General features: G+C 39.3%; 1 protein-coding gene across 3 annotated transcripts in view; it reads right to left on the bottom strand.

Annotated features, from left to right (window-relative positions):
• The window catches only part of LOC149794287 (ammonium transporter Rh type A-like), a 110,948-nt gene that overhangs the window by 18,553 nt on the left and 77,892 nt on the right, over positions 1–14,503 (bottom strand). For all 3 annotated transcript variants that reach the window (XM_089968442.1, XM_089968443.1, XM_089968441.1), the window contains 2 exons: positions 11,751–11,911; positions 258–395 (listed from right to left, as the gene is read on the bottom strand). In XM_089968442.1, the coding sequence (XP_089824568.1) occupies positions 258–395; positions 11,751–11,911 (299 nt within the window). The remainder of the gene's footprint in view (positions 1–257; positions 396–11,750; positions 11,912–14,503) is intronic.

Below are 14,503 nucleotides of genomic sequence, written 5' to 3'. Positions count from 1 at the left end.
TGGGTCGGTGGTTCTTTACGGGGTTTTCCCGGGTTCTTCCTCCATCATTAATGCTGGCCGCCATGTATAGCCTATCGTTTGCTGAAATGACTCAAATACCGAAGCTCATGGGACTATATATCATATGTGTATTATTAGTTGTAACTGATTTCTGCATTTTTCTTACGGATAATCCCTCTTTCTTCGTGTGTAAAGGGTAAATACGACACGGTAGTTCTGGGCCTATGACGTATGATATATGCAACCAAAAAGAGCACCTGAATGAAATGGAATCCCAGGGTAGACAGCATTCCGGCAGCTAACCCCATCAAAAGTGCACCCCATGGATGAAGGACCATATGTGCTGAGGTCCCTACGGCAACTCCTCCAGCCAACGTAGCATTCTGCACGTGAACCTGCAAAATTATTTTACATGTAGACGGATATGGCTATCTGTTCACAACATAACGTTTTTAAAGTCAATGATTTTCTTATGGAACTTTGCATTCGTACTGCTGAGAATCTACTGAAAGTTTTGACAAACTTTAGGAGAAAAAAACATAAAATAGTTACAATAATATAAATTTGCAAAAAGTTGTAAGGGTAAAACTACACAGGAGTCTGAATGACGTCGGTGTTTGATAGTACGGTCTGGTTAGAAAAAGTTTATAAAGAGTTTCCGAAACAACTACTATTTCTGTTTTGGTTTTGGTATTGGTGTATATGTCTACCGTCATTTTATGTTAGAAATATTCTGAAGAATATATATCAGTAAACATCTTGCTAAACCATTATGTCAGTTTTATAAAAGAAAGTCGTTTTTGATTCAGTCAATCACATTGCCGGATTAAACACTTAAATATAAAATTAGCTTCTCTTACAAAATCGTGGGCAGCTTTTCATGCATACGAATCATTTCGACGATACTCTAGTGAAACTTTACTTTTATAATGGCACGCATTTCTATTGTACTGAGTGTTGACAAGTTCTTATGAGAAATATTCGGAACTGAAAACTGAGTAAAAGTCTAACGCATTGGGAAGTATGTGACTTTTGGGTGGAACTCAAAATATAGCTGCAAAGAAAATAGTACTTATATAAATTACAGGTTTTTCTAATATACGTGCAAACTTGCTCTGTAATCTGTTCATGCATTCTTTAGACATACGCCAATGCTGTTGAAATTAAAAACGTGCATTGACCAATTACGGCTAACCATGCGTATTTATACATATTAACTGCACGTGCTGTTATGCATTTTCAGAATCAGTTGGTTAAAGACAGTTTTAGAGTCATATACATCCATATATTTATGTACATAAATCGATCAAACAAACAACTTTACAATCGGCTAAACAAATTTAGGCAACAGAGAATATGCATCATTTCGAGGCAAAGGAGTGGCCCTGCAACGGGCCTGTTTGGGTTTCTCCTTCTTCTTCTACTACTGTTTCTTTTCTTCTTCTTTTCCATCCGTTCCTTATCTTCTTCACTTCATTTTTCGTCTTCTTCTTCTCTTTCCCCCTCTTCCTACTTCTCCTCCTCTTTTTTGTCTTTTAATTTTCTTCCTCTTTCATTATTTTTCATTGTACTCTTTAATCTGTTCTTTCTCCTCCAGATCCTACTTTTCTTCTTTTTCCTGTCTGATGAGTTCCTCCAGTCTATCCTTGGCCTTCCTCAAATTGTGGATTTCCATTTTCACTCTGTGAGGGCTATAACATCCATACTCCGCTTTCACTAACAGTTCGTCCATCATCCCCAAATCATCGATTACTTCTTGTAGCTTTTCAAGGTTGTTCGTTGCCGTCTTGGTTTATTCAGTGTTGAATGGCGCAAGTGGCCAACGCTATATTTTATATACCTTTCACCAACTACCCATATCACATACCCAAAAATCCCATAATAATTTGAGTGCTAATCAATAATAAATTTTATACAATTCAACACACTTATACTAACAAATAAATTTATATTTTCTACCATTACAAAGTGGAGAAGGTAAGCTTTTATTGTTTTAAAAACACACCACTACCTACAATCACACCAGCAAATTAGCCAGTGTTTATAGTCACACTACTTCACATTCTACCAAAACAAACACTCATTCGAGTAGGGACAAGGGTTTTTGTTATGGGGAGAAAAGACACACACACATACGCGAACGCACACATACACTATCAAAGCAGTAAAGGAGTCAGTGATTCTAGTCACACTACTCCACATTCACACAAAACAATCACTCATGAGTGTAGTGGTTTTTGTGTTAAGGGAAAGACATATACACTGACAAATACAAACACTACTAACAAACACAAACAGGTGATTGGCAGCTTGTTGTTATTGTTGTTATAGGGTTTAACGCCATTTTTCAGCACAAGATAGGCTATGCATGGCGGGCAGTATTAATGGTGGAGGAAGAACCGGGAAAACCCTGGAAAGAACCACCGACCCACGAGAAGCTACCGGCAAGCTTTCTCACATATCCACATTTGCCGAGCCCGAGACTCGAACCCATGCAGACAGAGGTGAGATGGCAGTGATCCGTGACGGACAGCGCTTTAGACCACTCGGCCACTCGGGGCCCCGATTGGCAGCTTGATCAGTCTCTCTTTTCTAGATATCTGGCTAGCACTTAGAATGGCTGGGTTTTAAACTCCAAATACACATGTTAATGCCTGCACCTTCCAGGTCTTGCCCCACACACGTAACGGTGGCTCCAATCATTTTTCCATTTGACTGTTGCTTGAGTGTCCTCATCATCCCAATTTTCACTTTGAGGGATAGTGAAGATTTTTTCTTCCCTCCTTCTTCTATTCCAAACCAGTGGATGATGTTGTCTTCGTTTTTTCTGAGGACGCTGAGGCACTCACTCTTGCCTCTGCCTCTCCAATTCTTCGTCCCAATTTTCTATTTGAAGGACAGCAGGCATCTTTGGTGGTGGTACTGGTTGTGGCTGTGGCTGACGCTGTGGTGGTGATGGAGTCCTCAATTCTGATTTGACCTCACAGTAGGCGGCTACCCAGTGGGTTCCTTATAGATGACTTTCGTCCGTGCTGAGAACATAAACTTGATGGTCTTCAGGTTTGCGATGAGGAAGTTCATCTTTAGCGCACATGACATGATTCCAAGAAGCGGTACACGAAGTATTGTTTTTCTTCCAAAAGATAATAAAGTTCCCAGGTATCCATTTTGTTTTCTTTTTTCTTTTTTCCACAGGTGATAATAAGTCATCAATATAATTCTGACTCTTTGCTTGAAAATCTCTTGGCTTTGTTTACCTACTCTGTGCCAAGAGAGTTTCAATGCGATGGATCTCCAGATCAGTCACTGAAGGGGAGGAATGGCCACGCAAAGCTTTCAACCACTGATGGAACAATGCTTCTTACGAGATCAGACCCCAAGCGTCCTCCAGATACTCGTCCAATTTTTCTTCTTGACTCATCATCATACATTTATCTTGTCGAAGTTGATTGGAATTATCGTTTTGACATCCATAGCAATCTTTCTAGGTCAATTCCATAATTGTATCCGACGGGTGTTTAGCAAAACAGGAAACTAAATAGTCTCCTTGTTCTGGACATCTGGACATCACCATGTCTTCTTCGACTTTGTCTTTTTTGGTGGGTGGTTCTGCTTCCAAGATATCATCCCATTCCATTTCCAAAGAGGCTCCACCAGTCAAAGAGGAATGAGAGTTTTTCATAACTTCTAATAGTTTAGAAAGACTTCTCCCAAACTGTTGATTTTAGAGTGTTATCATATTCAGCAAAGAGGATGACGTTCAACGTCTCGGGCAGATGTTCTATAAACTGAAGTTCCATACGCAGCTGCCCGGATTGCATAGGGTGGAAATGTCCCTCGTCGCTGACTTGGTCTGGGGTGATATCAAAAGCCCACAGGGCATAACCTCCTGCATAATCGTCGTACTAAATACCGTGACTGGTGTTGGTCCCCTAGCGGTCCAGTACCTTCGTACAGGGACAAGTACGATCTCAAGTAATTCTTCTATGCAAAGATAGGTTCGAAGGGTCTGGTAGACACGGTCTTGCCATCAAGACGGACTTCAATCTTGGACACATTGATGTTTTGAAACTCGAAAGGATTTTGATTGCGGACTCCATTGAAGGCTGCATTGCGAACGATACCAATGATTACACGTTTGGGTACATATGATCTTCAATCATCGATCGCTGGTTAACGGGAATGGAGAAGGTTTTCACTTCCACTCGTAGTATGGGATACTTGGCGTTAGTTCTGCTCATAGTGTGACTGATGTCGTTTTCCACTTTAGTTAACACTTTCCAAGTGTCGTAGGTAGAGTCGGGCTTCTTGGATCATGGTTTTGTAATGGGTAATATCAGCCATCCAGTGGAAAACGGTACTGATGAAATTCAGTCTTAGGCGGACTTTTACGCCGTTCAGCAAATACTTCTCTTGCAACCGCATGTCCAAATGCAAACGACCCATCAGTTCTAAACTTCAGCTTAGCTCGATTTTCTTTTGACGTTCATCGAATCCTTTATGGGTGCAATCTTTAACTGACAGGTTTCCATAACACGCAGGCTTCCATATGGGTGCTTTTGGCTTCTCTTCCGCACGTTAAGAGATTTTCGAGGTAAGCTTGATAAGGGTAAGTATCCATGCTGCTGCTGCTGACCAGTTTGTTATTCAGGTAGAAATCCACTTCTTTGAACAAAGAATGCATGATATCGTTGACGGGCCCTAATGCTTCATCCGCGTCTAGTTTTCAGTCGTCTCAGATTGATGCAATATTCGGGCTGTAATTTGATTGCAAATTCGATGGGAGCTGAGTCCTTTACAGAGGAGATCAGATGAAATTCTACCCATTGAGGTTCTTGCATTGTCATCATAGTGGGTGGAATTGCAAAGAGATCCAGTTCCGATTTGGAACAAGCGCAAGACTATCTGTGTATAATTTTTCTGTTTGATAATCAAAAACGTCTAATTATCTGACGGTTCTTCTTTACTTTGTCTTTCTAGCTCAGTGTGTGCGAGGTCCTCCGGAGTAGTGTCCTCGTCGTCTTTTTCTATCTTGATTTTGCTGTGGCGTCAGAGAAGCATGATTGCCTGACCGGGCAGCGTCCAGGGCATGTATAGGAGTTTCTCGTCGGCCCACAAATGTCTTTTCCGGTTTGAAACAAGACATATTTGTCTGCTCTCAAGACGGCTTCTTTGGGGTTTTGTTTGTCGTTGATGTGGTTTTGGATAAATTCTTTGCCTTGTGTCAAAGCGGCATCTTTTAAGGCGTGCAAGCCTTGTGTCACTATCGGTTTCAAAACTGGGGCAACCGAACGAAACGCAGATTTCAGCATATCTCCCAAACCATGACCTCGCTGTCGAGCGATTCTTCGATACACAAGATACATGACTAACAAGTCGTTAGAGAATCGTTTTCAAAAATGGAGTTCCACTGTGACTTTCCCATTGCTGAATATAGTATTTTTCCCAGATCTCCTTTTTTCATGTTGACACTTTCGAAATAGGAATTACTGACAGATAAATAATGAGGCTGTATAAATTCGCGGTGAACGTGATAGATGTTTCCACATTCCTCGTTAATGGTCGTGGCAGAATCCACTTTGACAGGAATGACTCGCAGTAACGGTGTGGACGTGTGTCCCACAACGTTGTACTCCATCACATCAGAGTACGAAAATATCAAATTTAGTATTTGGGTTAGTTCTACAGGGGATCGAAACACTTTGCTACATTCAAGTTGTTGGCGATGGGAGGTGTGGAACCCTTTACCATATTGAGGTCTCCACCCAAAATGTCAAACAATTTGGAACAATATGTAATAGACAACATTTTGGCATCCGAAATTTTCATAAACAGGCGACGAGCCACTTTATGATACTCGAGGATATTCTTCGTTTCGTTTTGTCAATCGTGTCCAACAGATGTTGACCATTAAAATAATAGCATGCAGGGATTTTCAACAGATAGATGTACCGTGGAGTGTCGGGTGATACTGTTCGTTTCACAGAGGAATCTACAGTTTCGTTTTCATTCAAGTATTGTTGCACTTGGCTATTCAAAACCTCGATCTCAAACATGTTTTGATTTTCAGTGATGTTTCTAATTTGTGTGGGGTGAATGATTTCGACCAAAGCCACATCCCAATGGGCTTCGTGATCCAATTGGATGGCATAAAGTAATTTGGCCGTGAAACAACACAAAGTGTTTGGTATTGTAAAAGTGCCGAAAATAACTTTTGTCCATTTCTGTCATTCCAAACGTTTTAAGCATTCGACTGAAAGGAATGGCCAAGTAATTCATCAAATCTTTAAAATGCACTTTCCCCACCTGTGCGGAAATGAGCTTGGCTCCGTTCTAAGTGAAAATATGACGTTCGTTGCTTTGTGCCGTGTAGTATTTGAGAAGGAATTGTCCAGCGTATCCCGAGCAATTGTGAGCCATCACCGTGTCATAGCGTCTCCATAACGTTCGATGTCCTCTTGTCCTTTCGTCGATACGGTGCAAGAATCATTGGGCAAATTTGGTCAGCGTGTTAGGTCCTAGGAAGATTTTGTTCACGTCCTCCAGGAATCTTGCTATAGCAAGGACAACTGACTAATAATATGCTCTCTGATTCACTTCTCGCACGCTCGATAAGACACGCAGAAATTAGGAATGTGAATGACGGTCTCTTGCATGCATTCGAAATCGGAAAAGACAAATTGCTTTTCTTCTGGTCATTTTCCTCCTCCTTCTGTTTTGAATGGTATTTTTGAATGTAGCATTTGTGTTCCAAGTCCACGATTTGGTAACAAATTTGACATCGTTTCTTTCCTGAAAATACGGGTTCCTTCGTACTGTTGCCACGTATAACTTTTCCACAGGTCGGGCATAATCGGAGGAGTTGACAAGCACTTCTCTTCTGTGAACCATGCGTCTTCCGATGTTGCTGGTAACAGGTTGGACTGACAAATGTTCGCTAACAAGCTGAGCAATGCACTCATTTTTGTCCTTCACCAAGAAAGAGTTTACAGGCCGAACATCCCTCACATTTCGATTCACAGCGCTTGTTTTGCTCTCGATTGTTATAGCCATAGTCACATTTCTCACAACAGTAAACGTATCCCATGATTGCGGTGATACTGATAATGACATCGAAATGTTCATCGTGATGATGAACGTGAATGTATTTTCCGTCTTTGAAATATTTTCCTCGAAACACCAGAAGTCCGCGCACTTTTTGAGGGTGCACGTGCAAGGTGTATCGTGGAGTCAATACATCTTGTAATGTTTGCATTTTAGGAATGCCACGGGTGTGTCTTTAGACAGGCCCGTTTTCTGTAACAGGAGTTCTGTTTCTCTTCGTTGTTTGGCTTGGTTCGATTTTCGAATAGTTTGCCAGGCTCTTTTCCAATCTGCTGTGGCGTTTTTGACAGCATACGTTCCTCCCACCAGGATATTACGGGCTAAACACATCTTGTCTTTAGGGTTGTTAATTCGGGCGAGACTGTGTTTGACTCTACGAAGGACGTCTACCAGTACCACGTGGGCCATGTACAGTGTCGCTTTTCCATCAGTGATGTGAAACTTGTCGTTGGACACATGAACGTGTTGAATCTTGTCGATGAGTTTGGAGGCTGTCAATTCTGATGGTCTGATTAACTCGATCCAAACGGGGGACTTTAAACTGTCGTGATAAATGGAAAGTGTCAAGTGATCGTCTTTGTTGGCTCGATATTGCCTTTTCAGTGTGGTTAGCAAAGAATCCTACAAATCGGTGATGAACCCCTCTGTTTTCCGTAGCGGTACGTCTGACTTTTAAATCTTTATATTTCACCGTGTACATGTAGGCTTTGGTTCAAAATTGCCTAGAGGAGAGTTTATCCGTCTCTCGCACGTGGTAGTAGTAATCAGGTGTTATTTGTGGTGGACTTTGGTTTTGACGAAGACTCTCTGGGTCTGGATTCTGGCTCACACATGTCATCTTCAAAATCGCTGCCATGAATTTCAGCCAAGATTTCAGCTACTGTGTGAGGCGAACGGTCACGTTCTGCCTCTTACTTTATTCTTCTTTCTTCAAGAAATGGTGCGACAGTTTGATCTTAATTGCAAAATGTCATATGACTACATTTTAAATGTCATGGTCTCCTATCTATCAATGTAAGGTGAGTGTCTTCCCTATATAAAGGGTCAGTGTCTTCTCAAAGTATTAATTTCACTCTCAATCCTACAAGAAAGATGGAAGAGCCAACACAGATTAAACTTCTGATCAGAGCGTTGCGAGGTGTCATGCGAAGATTTTCTTCAGAGAAGCCAACGGACTACTCCCCCCCCCCCTTTTTTTGATATAGCAGATACTTGCTATATCTGTCAAAAGAAAAAGCAATGTTCTTCTGAATGTCCACAACATCAAAGTAAGACAAGCGTCAAAAGAGACAACGGTCAAGATACATGTTATCACTGTCACGAGAATGGATATTGGTCTTCTGACTGCCCTAAAGAAAGGGAACCGATCCAAGAAACAAGAAGAGCAGGAGGAGAGGACTTCAGAGCATTAAGAAGAACCCTGCGAAAAGGAGGATGAACCCAGACCCACCCAGAAAGAGAAGAAAAGAAATCGAGAAGAAAGTGAGGAAGAAGAATATGAGGAAAACCAATGAAAGTAAAGAAATTAAAAACACGAGAGAGTGAAAGGCAAAGAAGAAGCTAATGAACTTTTTAAAGTGATGTTTTGTGCAGTTGGATTGTAAAGTTTTGCAGAGAATATACCAGAAATAAAAAACATAAGTGTCTCTTGGTTTTGACTTGTATAATCATAATAAGAACCTACACTAACGCACTCATATACGTCCATCATGGGGAAAAAGGGATTTGAGTTTTATTTGACTCTGGCAAACATTGAGTAGTCTCTTTTCGAGAGAGGTGAGTGGCCCTGAAAAGGACCGTTGGGTGTTGTTTTTTGTTTTTGTTTTTTTGGGGTGGGGGTCTTGTTTGTTTTTGTTATATATAAAAAAACAAGAACGGGAAATGATGCTCTTTAACAGCCTTATCCCTTTGCCTCAGCCAAGACCTACTTCTAGATCTGCTACTGTCAATAATTTGGTAGAAATCACTAGTGTTGGTATCTCAGCGTAGTGGGAGTGTGGATGAACTTGAACTGTTAGGCCCGGGAAGGTCTTTTTCTCTTGGGTCATATTAAAGATGTCTGATACATTTGTTTCAGACTCCTTAATTCTGCCAAAATTTCTAAGGGTACAGTGACCGTCTGACTTTCACTGTCCTTCTTCTCTACTAGAACTTGTTTCTTCTCTGCTTTTTCTTCTTCCTGTCGTATCTTTCTTGCCACTTTTTCTTCTCGCTGGTGCTGTTAAATGAGAAAGCCTTGTTCTGCTTCTCTCTGCTGTTGCAAAATTTCTGCAATTCTTCTCTCTGCTTCTGTTTAAAATCCTCGACGTACGGTAAGGAAGGAGAAGGCGGCGAATGTACCGGAACAAATTCTTGTGAAGAGAGGAAATTCGCTGAATACCAATTATAATCGTTCTCTTCTGGAAGTAGGACTTTGTTTGCTTTGGTAGCTGTGTTATGCCATCAATTCTCGTCTCCAAAGTCGGTGCACCCCAAATCATCGTCTTCGTAGTTTACGTCATGTTTTAACTACGTTGCATTGATTTACTGCGCACAGACGCTAGCGCACTTATATAGGAAATGTGACGTCACAGGTTGCTGTCTTCGGATTGGAAGACAAACTCCGCACTGTAACTGATTTTTGTAACGTGTATTACATCACAAGATGTGGACAACGTATAATCGTCTACCCCATAGTCGATGCTGTTCAACCCGGACTATCCCATGTATGTCAAATCATCATGGGCTATCACCCGGATCACCGACACGTCCCTTTGGAAACAAAGGATCTATGTGGAGAGGCAAGACTGTCTGAAGCGAGTCATAATCTACGGTACATATGTCAGACGAAGTTTGAGGAAGAGAAGAAGATCCGTGCCATTTTTTCTATGTTAACTGAATGGTGTTAATAGCAAAAAACAAAGGCTCTTTTCAGGGCCCCTCTACTGTCTCGAAAATATGCATATTCTCTCTTGCCTAAAAATTTCTTTAGTTGATTGTATAGTTATTTATTTGATAGTACATAAATCTATGTATGTCTTTGTCTCTGTCTATGTCTCTAAAGCTGTATCTAACCAAGTCACTATGTCCATTTCTCTATTTGTCCCTAAAGTAACGCGTCTTTAGGTCAGCCCCTTGCAACACTGTTCCGCCCGATTGAGGTCAGCCCCTTATAACATTGATGCCGTTGTTGTCCTAGTTTCCAGTATCGTGACGTCGCCCATGTTAAATTTATCCCTTGTCCGTATATCGTCCCAGGGTGTATTGTAATGGTAATTCCCATTGTCCGTATAAAGCTTGTCCGTATATCATCCTAGAGTGTTTTTTAATGGTAAGTCTAACTGTCCGAATTAGTCCCCATTCACTACTTTTATGCATCAGTATATAATGCGGCGTACTTCTGTTATACACGGTTTCCAATGTTTTTCTCTTAAGCTTTGCCAGTATCAGCTCATTCCAACATCACAATAACACCAACTCAACTCTCCTTTACCCCACTGTGATTTCAGCTCAAATTTGCAACATCCGACAAAATTTCCGAGTAGAAGTCCAAAACATTGCGGCTGAAAGCGACCGGTAGCCAAAGTGGTTTGAGCGGTAGCCTCGGACTCGGGAGGGCGTGGGTTCGAACCACGGTAGAGTCATACCAAAGACTTACAAAAATAGTACTAGCAGGTACCTCGCTTGGCGATCAGCATTAAAAGGTTAGTGTTAGGACTGGTCGGCCTGATGCCAGGATAATGTGACTGGGTGCGACATATTGCTATGTCTGCGGCATGATACCCCGGTGCTAGACATCACTATAAACTACCACACTATAGACATCGTAGCAATATGACCTACAAAACTGCTAAAATTACGTTAAAAATCCAAATCACATACAAACACACGCAGTTGCAAGCCCTAACTGTACCCGAACATTCGTCCTTGTAATCCAACAAAACACATGGTAAGCTTAAAGTGTACATGTACCTTCAGCACGGCAGTTTTGTTTGCCATCGTGTTACTTAGGGTCATGGTCATATCACGTAAGAGCAGAGGATCTCACTAAACAATGGAACCAAAATTTGGGAAATAAAGGTCGAGCTGCATAGAAAGCAATAACAACGAATGCTGAACTCAAATTATATTTGCTCAATTAAAGATAACCCATATCTAGCGAAAATGAGGCTATGTATTCTGGCACAATACGAATGGGCCAATAAAAGAACAAATATACTAGGCTAATAAAATAACAAATAGACTAGACAAATAAAAGAAACGTAAAAGCTACCTAAATTTGAATGCGATGCTAATAGAATATGCTGATATGACTATCAAGGCGAAGGAAAATTTACTTAAAACGATAGAATGATCAAGGCTGTTTATATTTCGAAGCGTACATTTTTACATAATCACTCACGAAGAATGAAGACAAAATGTTGATACAAGACCTACTAAAAATCACCTTTTAGTAGCATTCCCTAACCCCAGTATTGTTATTTTATCAAAACATCGCACCGTGATGACGGGGGGGGGGGGGGGGGGGGGCGGGGAATGGAGGTGTTCAAGTTTGCAACTACTGAAGCATGGGATTGAAGCTTTCTCTACGGAGTTTTATGTATTTTTAATGTCCATCATAACTTCGAAATACTGTTATTTGAGATAAATTTATATCGTTAACTTACCATTTCAAATTTTCCTTTGTGTAACAACCCCGAAAATGCAAACGTAACCACTGTACATGCTGTAAGACTCAGGTAAGTATTTATTATTGCACGGTGATGCTCGTCACCTTCGAACGGTCCAGAATTAAAACTTGGCCAGTACATCCATAGAAAGATAGTACCTAAGAAAATAAATACATGGGAATTAATCCAAGAGAATACATTATTCGTGGTTTGCTTCTTATTTTCTTTATTAGTCATTTGTTTTGTTCGTATGGTGAATAAAACAGAACGGATAGTTTTAAGCTAATTTTATTTGCCTTGCCCTACGTGGGCCATCTTTATCCGCCATCTTGTCAACATTTTATAACATTGCCATTGACGGACATGTATATCATTAAAATGTGATATGACAATATTATCAAATATTTACATGAATAAAGTTTAAATGTGCAACTTATAACTTTACAATTTCGAAACTTTCATGGAGAAAACTAAACTTCTGCTAATGACTGATTATCCCTAAACTTTACCCCTCAAGCTGGCAATGGAGACAATAATGAACGGATATGACGTCATACTGACGTAAACATGGCTTCTTTATCGAACTTCTTACTCATCAAGTACATGTGCATATAGCATCATGATAACAATGCTTGGAGATAATACATAATCAGTTTTTGTATGTACAGGTATTTAACATTGTTATTATTCTTGTCATTTTAACATGTTTTAATTACAACTTCCTGTTATATACTTAGTTCAATATATATATATATATATATATATATATATATATATATATATATATATATATATATATATATATATATACACACACACACACACACTCATGGTTTGACGTTCTGATTTTAATTTGTTTGATTATTTGTTTATTTTGTGCTATTACAACGTAATTAATAAATGGAATCATTAACATGCATGGAAAATCCATTGTTTTGCTGTCACTTGAAAGCATTGGAGAGGCAAATTCAATTATGAAGGTTTGGCCTGTCCATCTATTCCATTTGTATTTGACCTTGACCCCTGGCATGCATGACAAATGCAGATACATTTGTCAGCAGTTGATGTAATTCTTTTTGCAAATGTGTTCAGTACTGGAATAACTTTATGTCGTCGATAATACATATACAGCCCAAACTCACGTTGTTTTGGACTCTGTGTGAATGCTAGAAACACTATTAATTTCGGTCCAAGATCAGATATGTGTCGGATTTCGGACCTGTAAATTAGTCTAACCTAAGCGAAATGTATGTATAGTATCCGACTATCTTGGGGAATGGGTGACGGCACTATCTATCATGAGAAAAGTCAATCCGAAAAAAGGCAACTTTCTTTGTAATGTAAGATAAGACGATAGACGCAGGATAAAGAGTTAAATGCATAGAGCATATATGCATATATTTTTGTTTTGAGAAAGATTCAAACACAAACAATAACCTTTAATATATATATATATATATATATATATATATATATATATATATATATATATATATATATATATATATATATATATATATATATATATATATATATATATATATATATATATATATATATATAAGGACTTGTACATTATCATTTGATTTCTGATTTCTCAAATATATGACTTGAGTAAATATATTGGCTTATGTGTCACGAAATTGTTTTCAATTTCACTGATATTTGTAATCTATTTTTAAAAGACATGCAAGATTTCTTTTTTATTAGGGAAATACTGAAAATAAATTTGGTACAACACACACATTAGTTAGCCAGTGTGATTCACCATATTGATTTTCAGTTATTGATACTGTATGAAAATACTGGAAACAGACTCATATAGAAGGTGATAGGATGCATACGTGACTAACCTGTAAATAGTTTCCCAGTTACTGGAAAATCACAGGCCACAGATGACTATGATTTGATTATACAAAATGTATGTGAAAATATTCAGCTCCTATCTAGATTTTTTTTAATACTCTTTTTCTTTGATGCGCAGTGCCATTTTCCACTTCTGAAATACTAGATTATTTACCTTGTTATTGGATCCAAGGTGATGCTGCTTAATGATATGAAGTACGTGATCATATTCCTACGTATCACGTCGTGCTTAATGATATGAAGTACGTGATCATATTCCTACGTATCAAGTCGTGTGCAAGACATACACAGTTTGGAATAGAATAGACCCTGACTTGCCGTCATAGAATATATATGCTTGAGCAGACCAGGATGTATACAATTAGATTATAAGTTACTGCTCAGTCAATCACAGGCTAGGTCTGCAAACATTTTTATCTTTATTGTTTATATGACTATAAATATTAAATGCCGACAATCCACGATCACATATCCAAGTAAGTTACAAAAAATAAGCCAAGAAAAGTTCAAAACAGAGGATTCTACTAAAATAAAAGTATAAATGTCACAAGTCAACAACATGGCACATTGTAAATCCAATATCTGTTTAAGTCTGAAAAACCTTACCATATCCTGAAAAAAATATTTAGGTATTTGTTCGAAACAAAGATACTGGTACAATGTTTGACCGTCTTACGACATAAACTCACTACACCTCTCATTCGATAACTCGCGCACAACGTGGTCCACAAACACAGACTTCACTATAAGCGAGGGCGCGACTTACCAAGGATCCTCAAAAACAACTGAAAAAATTCGCTTAGACATCGCGTAGGCGGTGTTAGGGAACTGGGCTGTTTAATGACTGAATCCGCATTTTACAATCACGTCAATAATAATTTTTA

Source organism: Sinohyriopsis cumingii, chromosome 8, assembly GCF_028554795.1.
Source record: "Sinohyriopsis cumingii isolate HCF-2022 chromosome 8, ASM2855479v2, whole genome shotgun sequence".
NCBI lineage: Eukaryota > Metazoa > Mollusca > Bivalvia > Unionida > Unionidae > Sinohyriopsis > Sinohyriopsis cumingii.
This window is presented reverse-complemented; position numbering and strand designations above follow the sequence as displayed.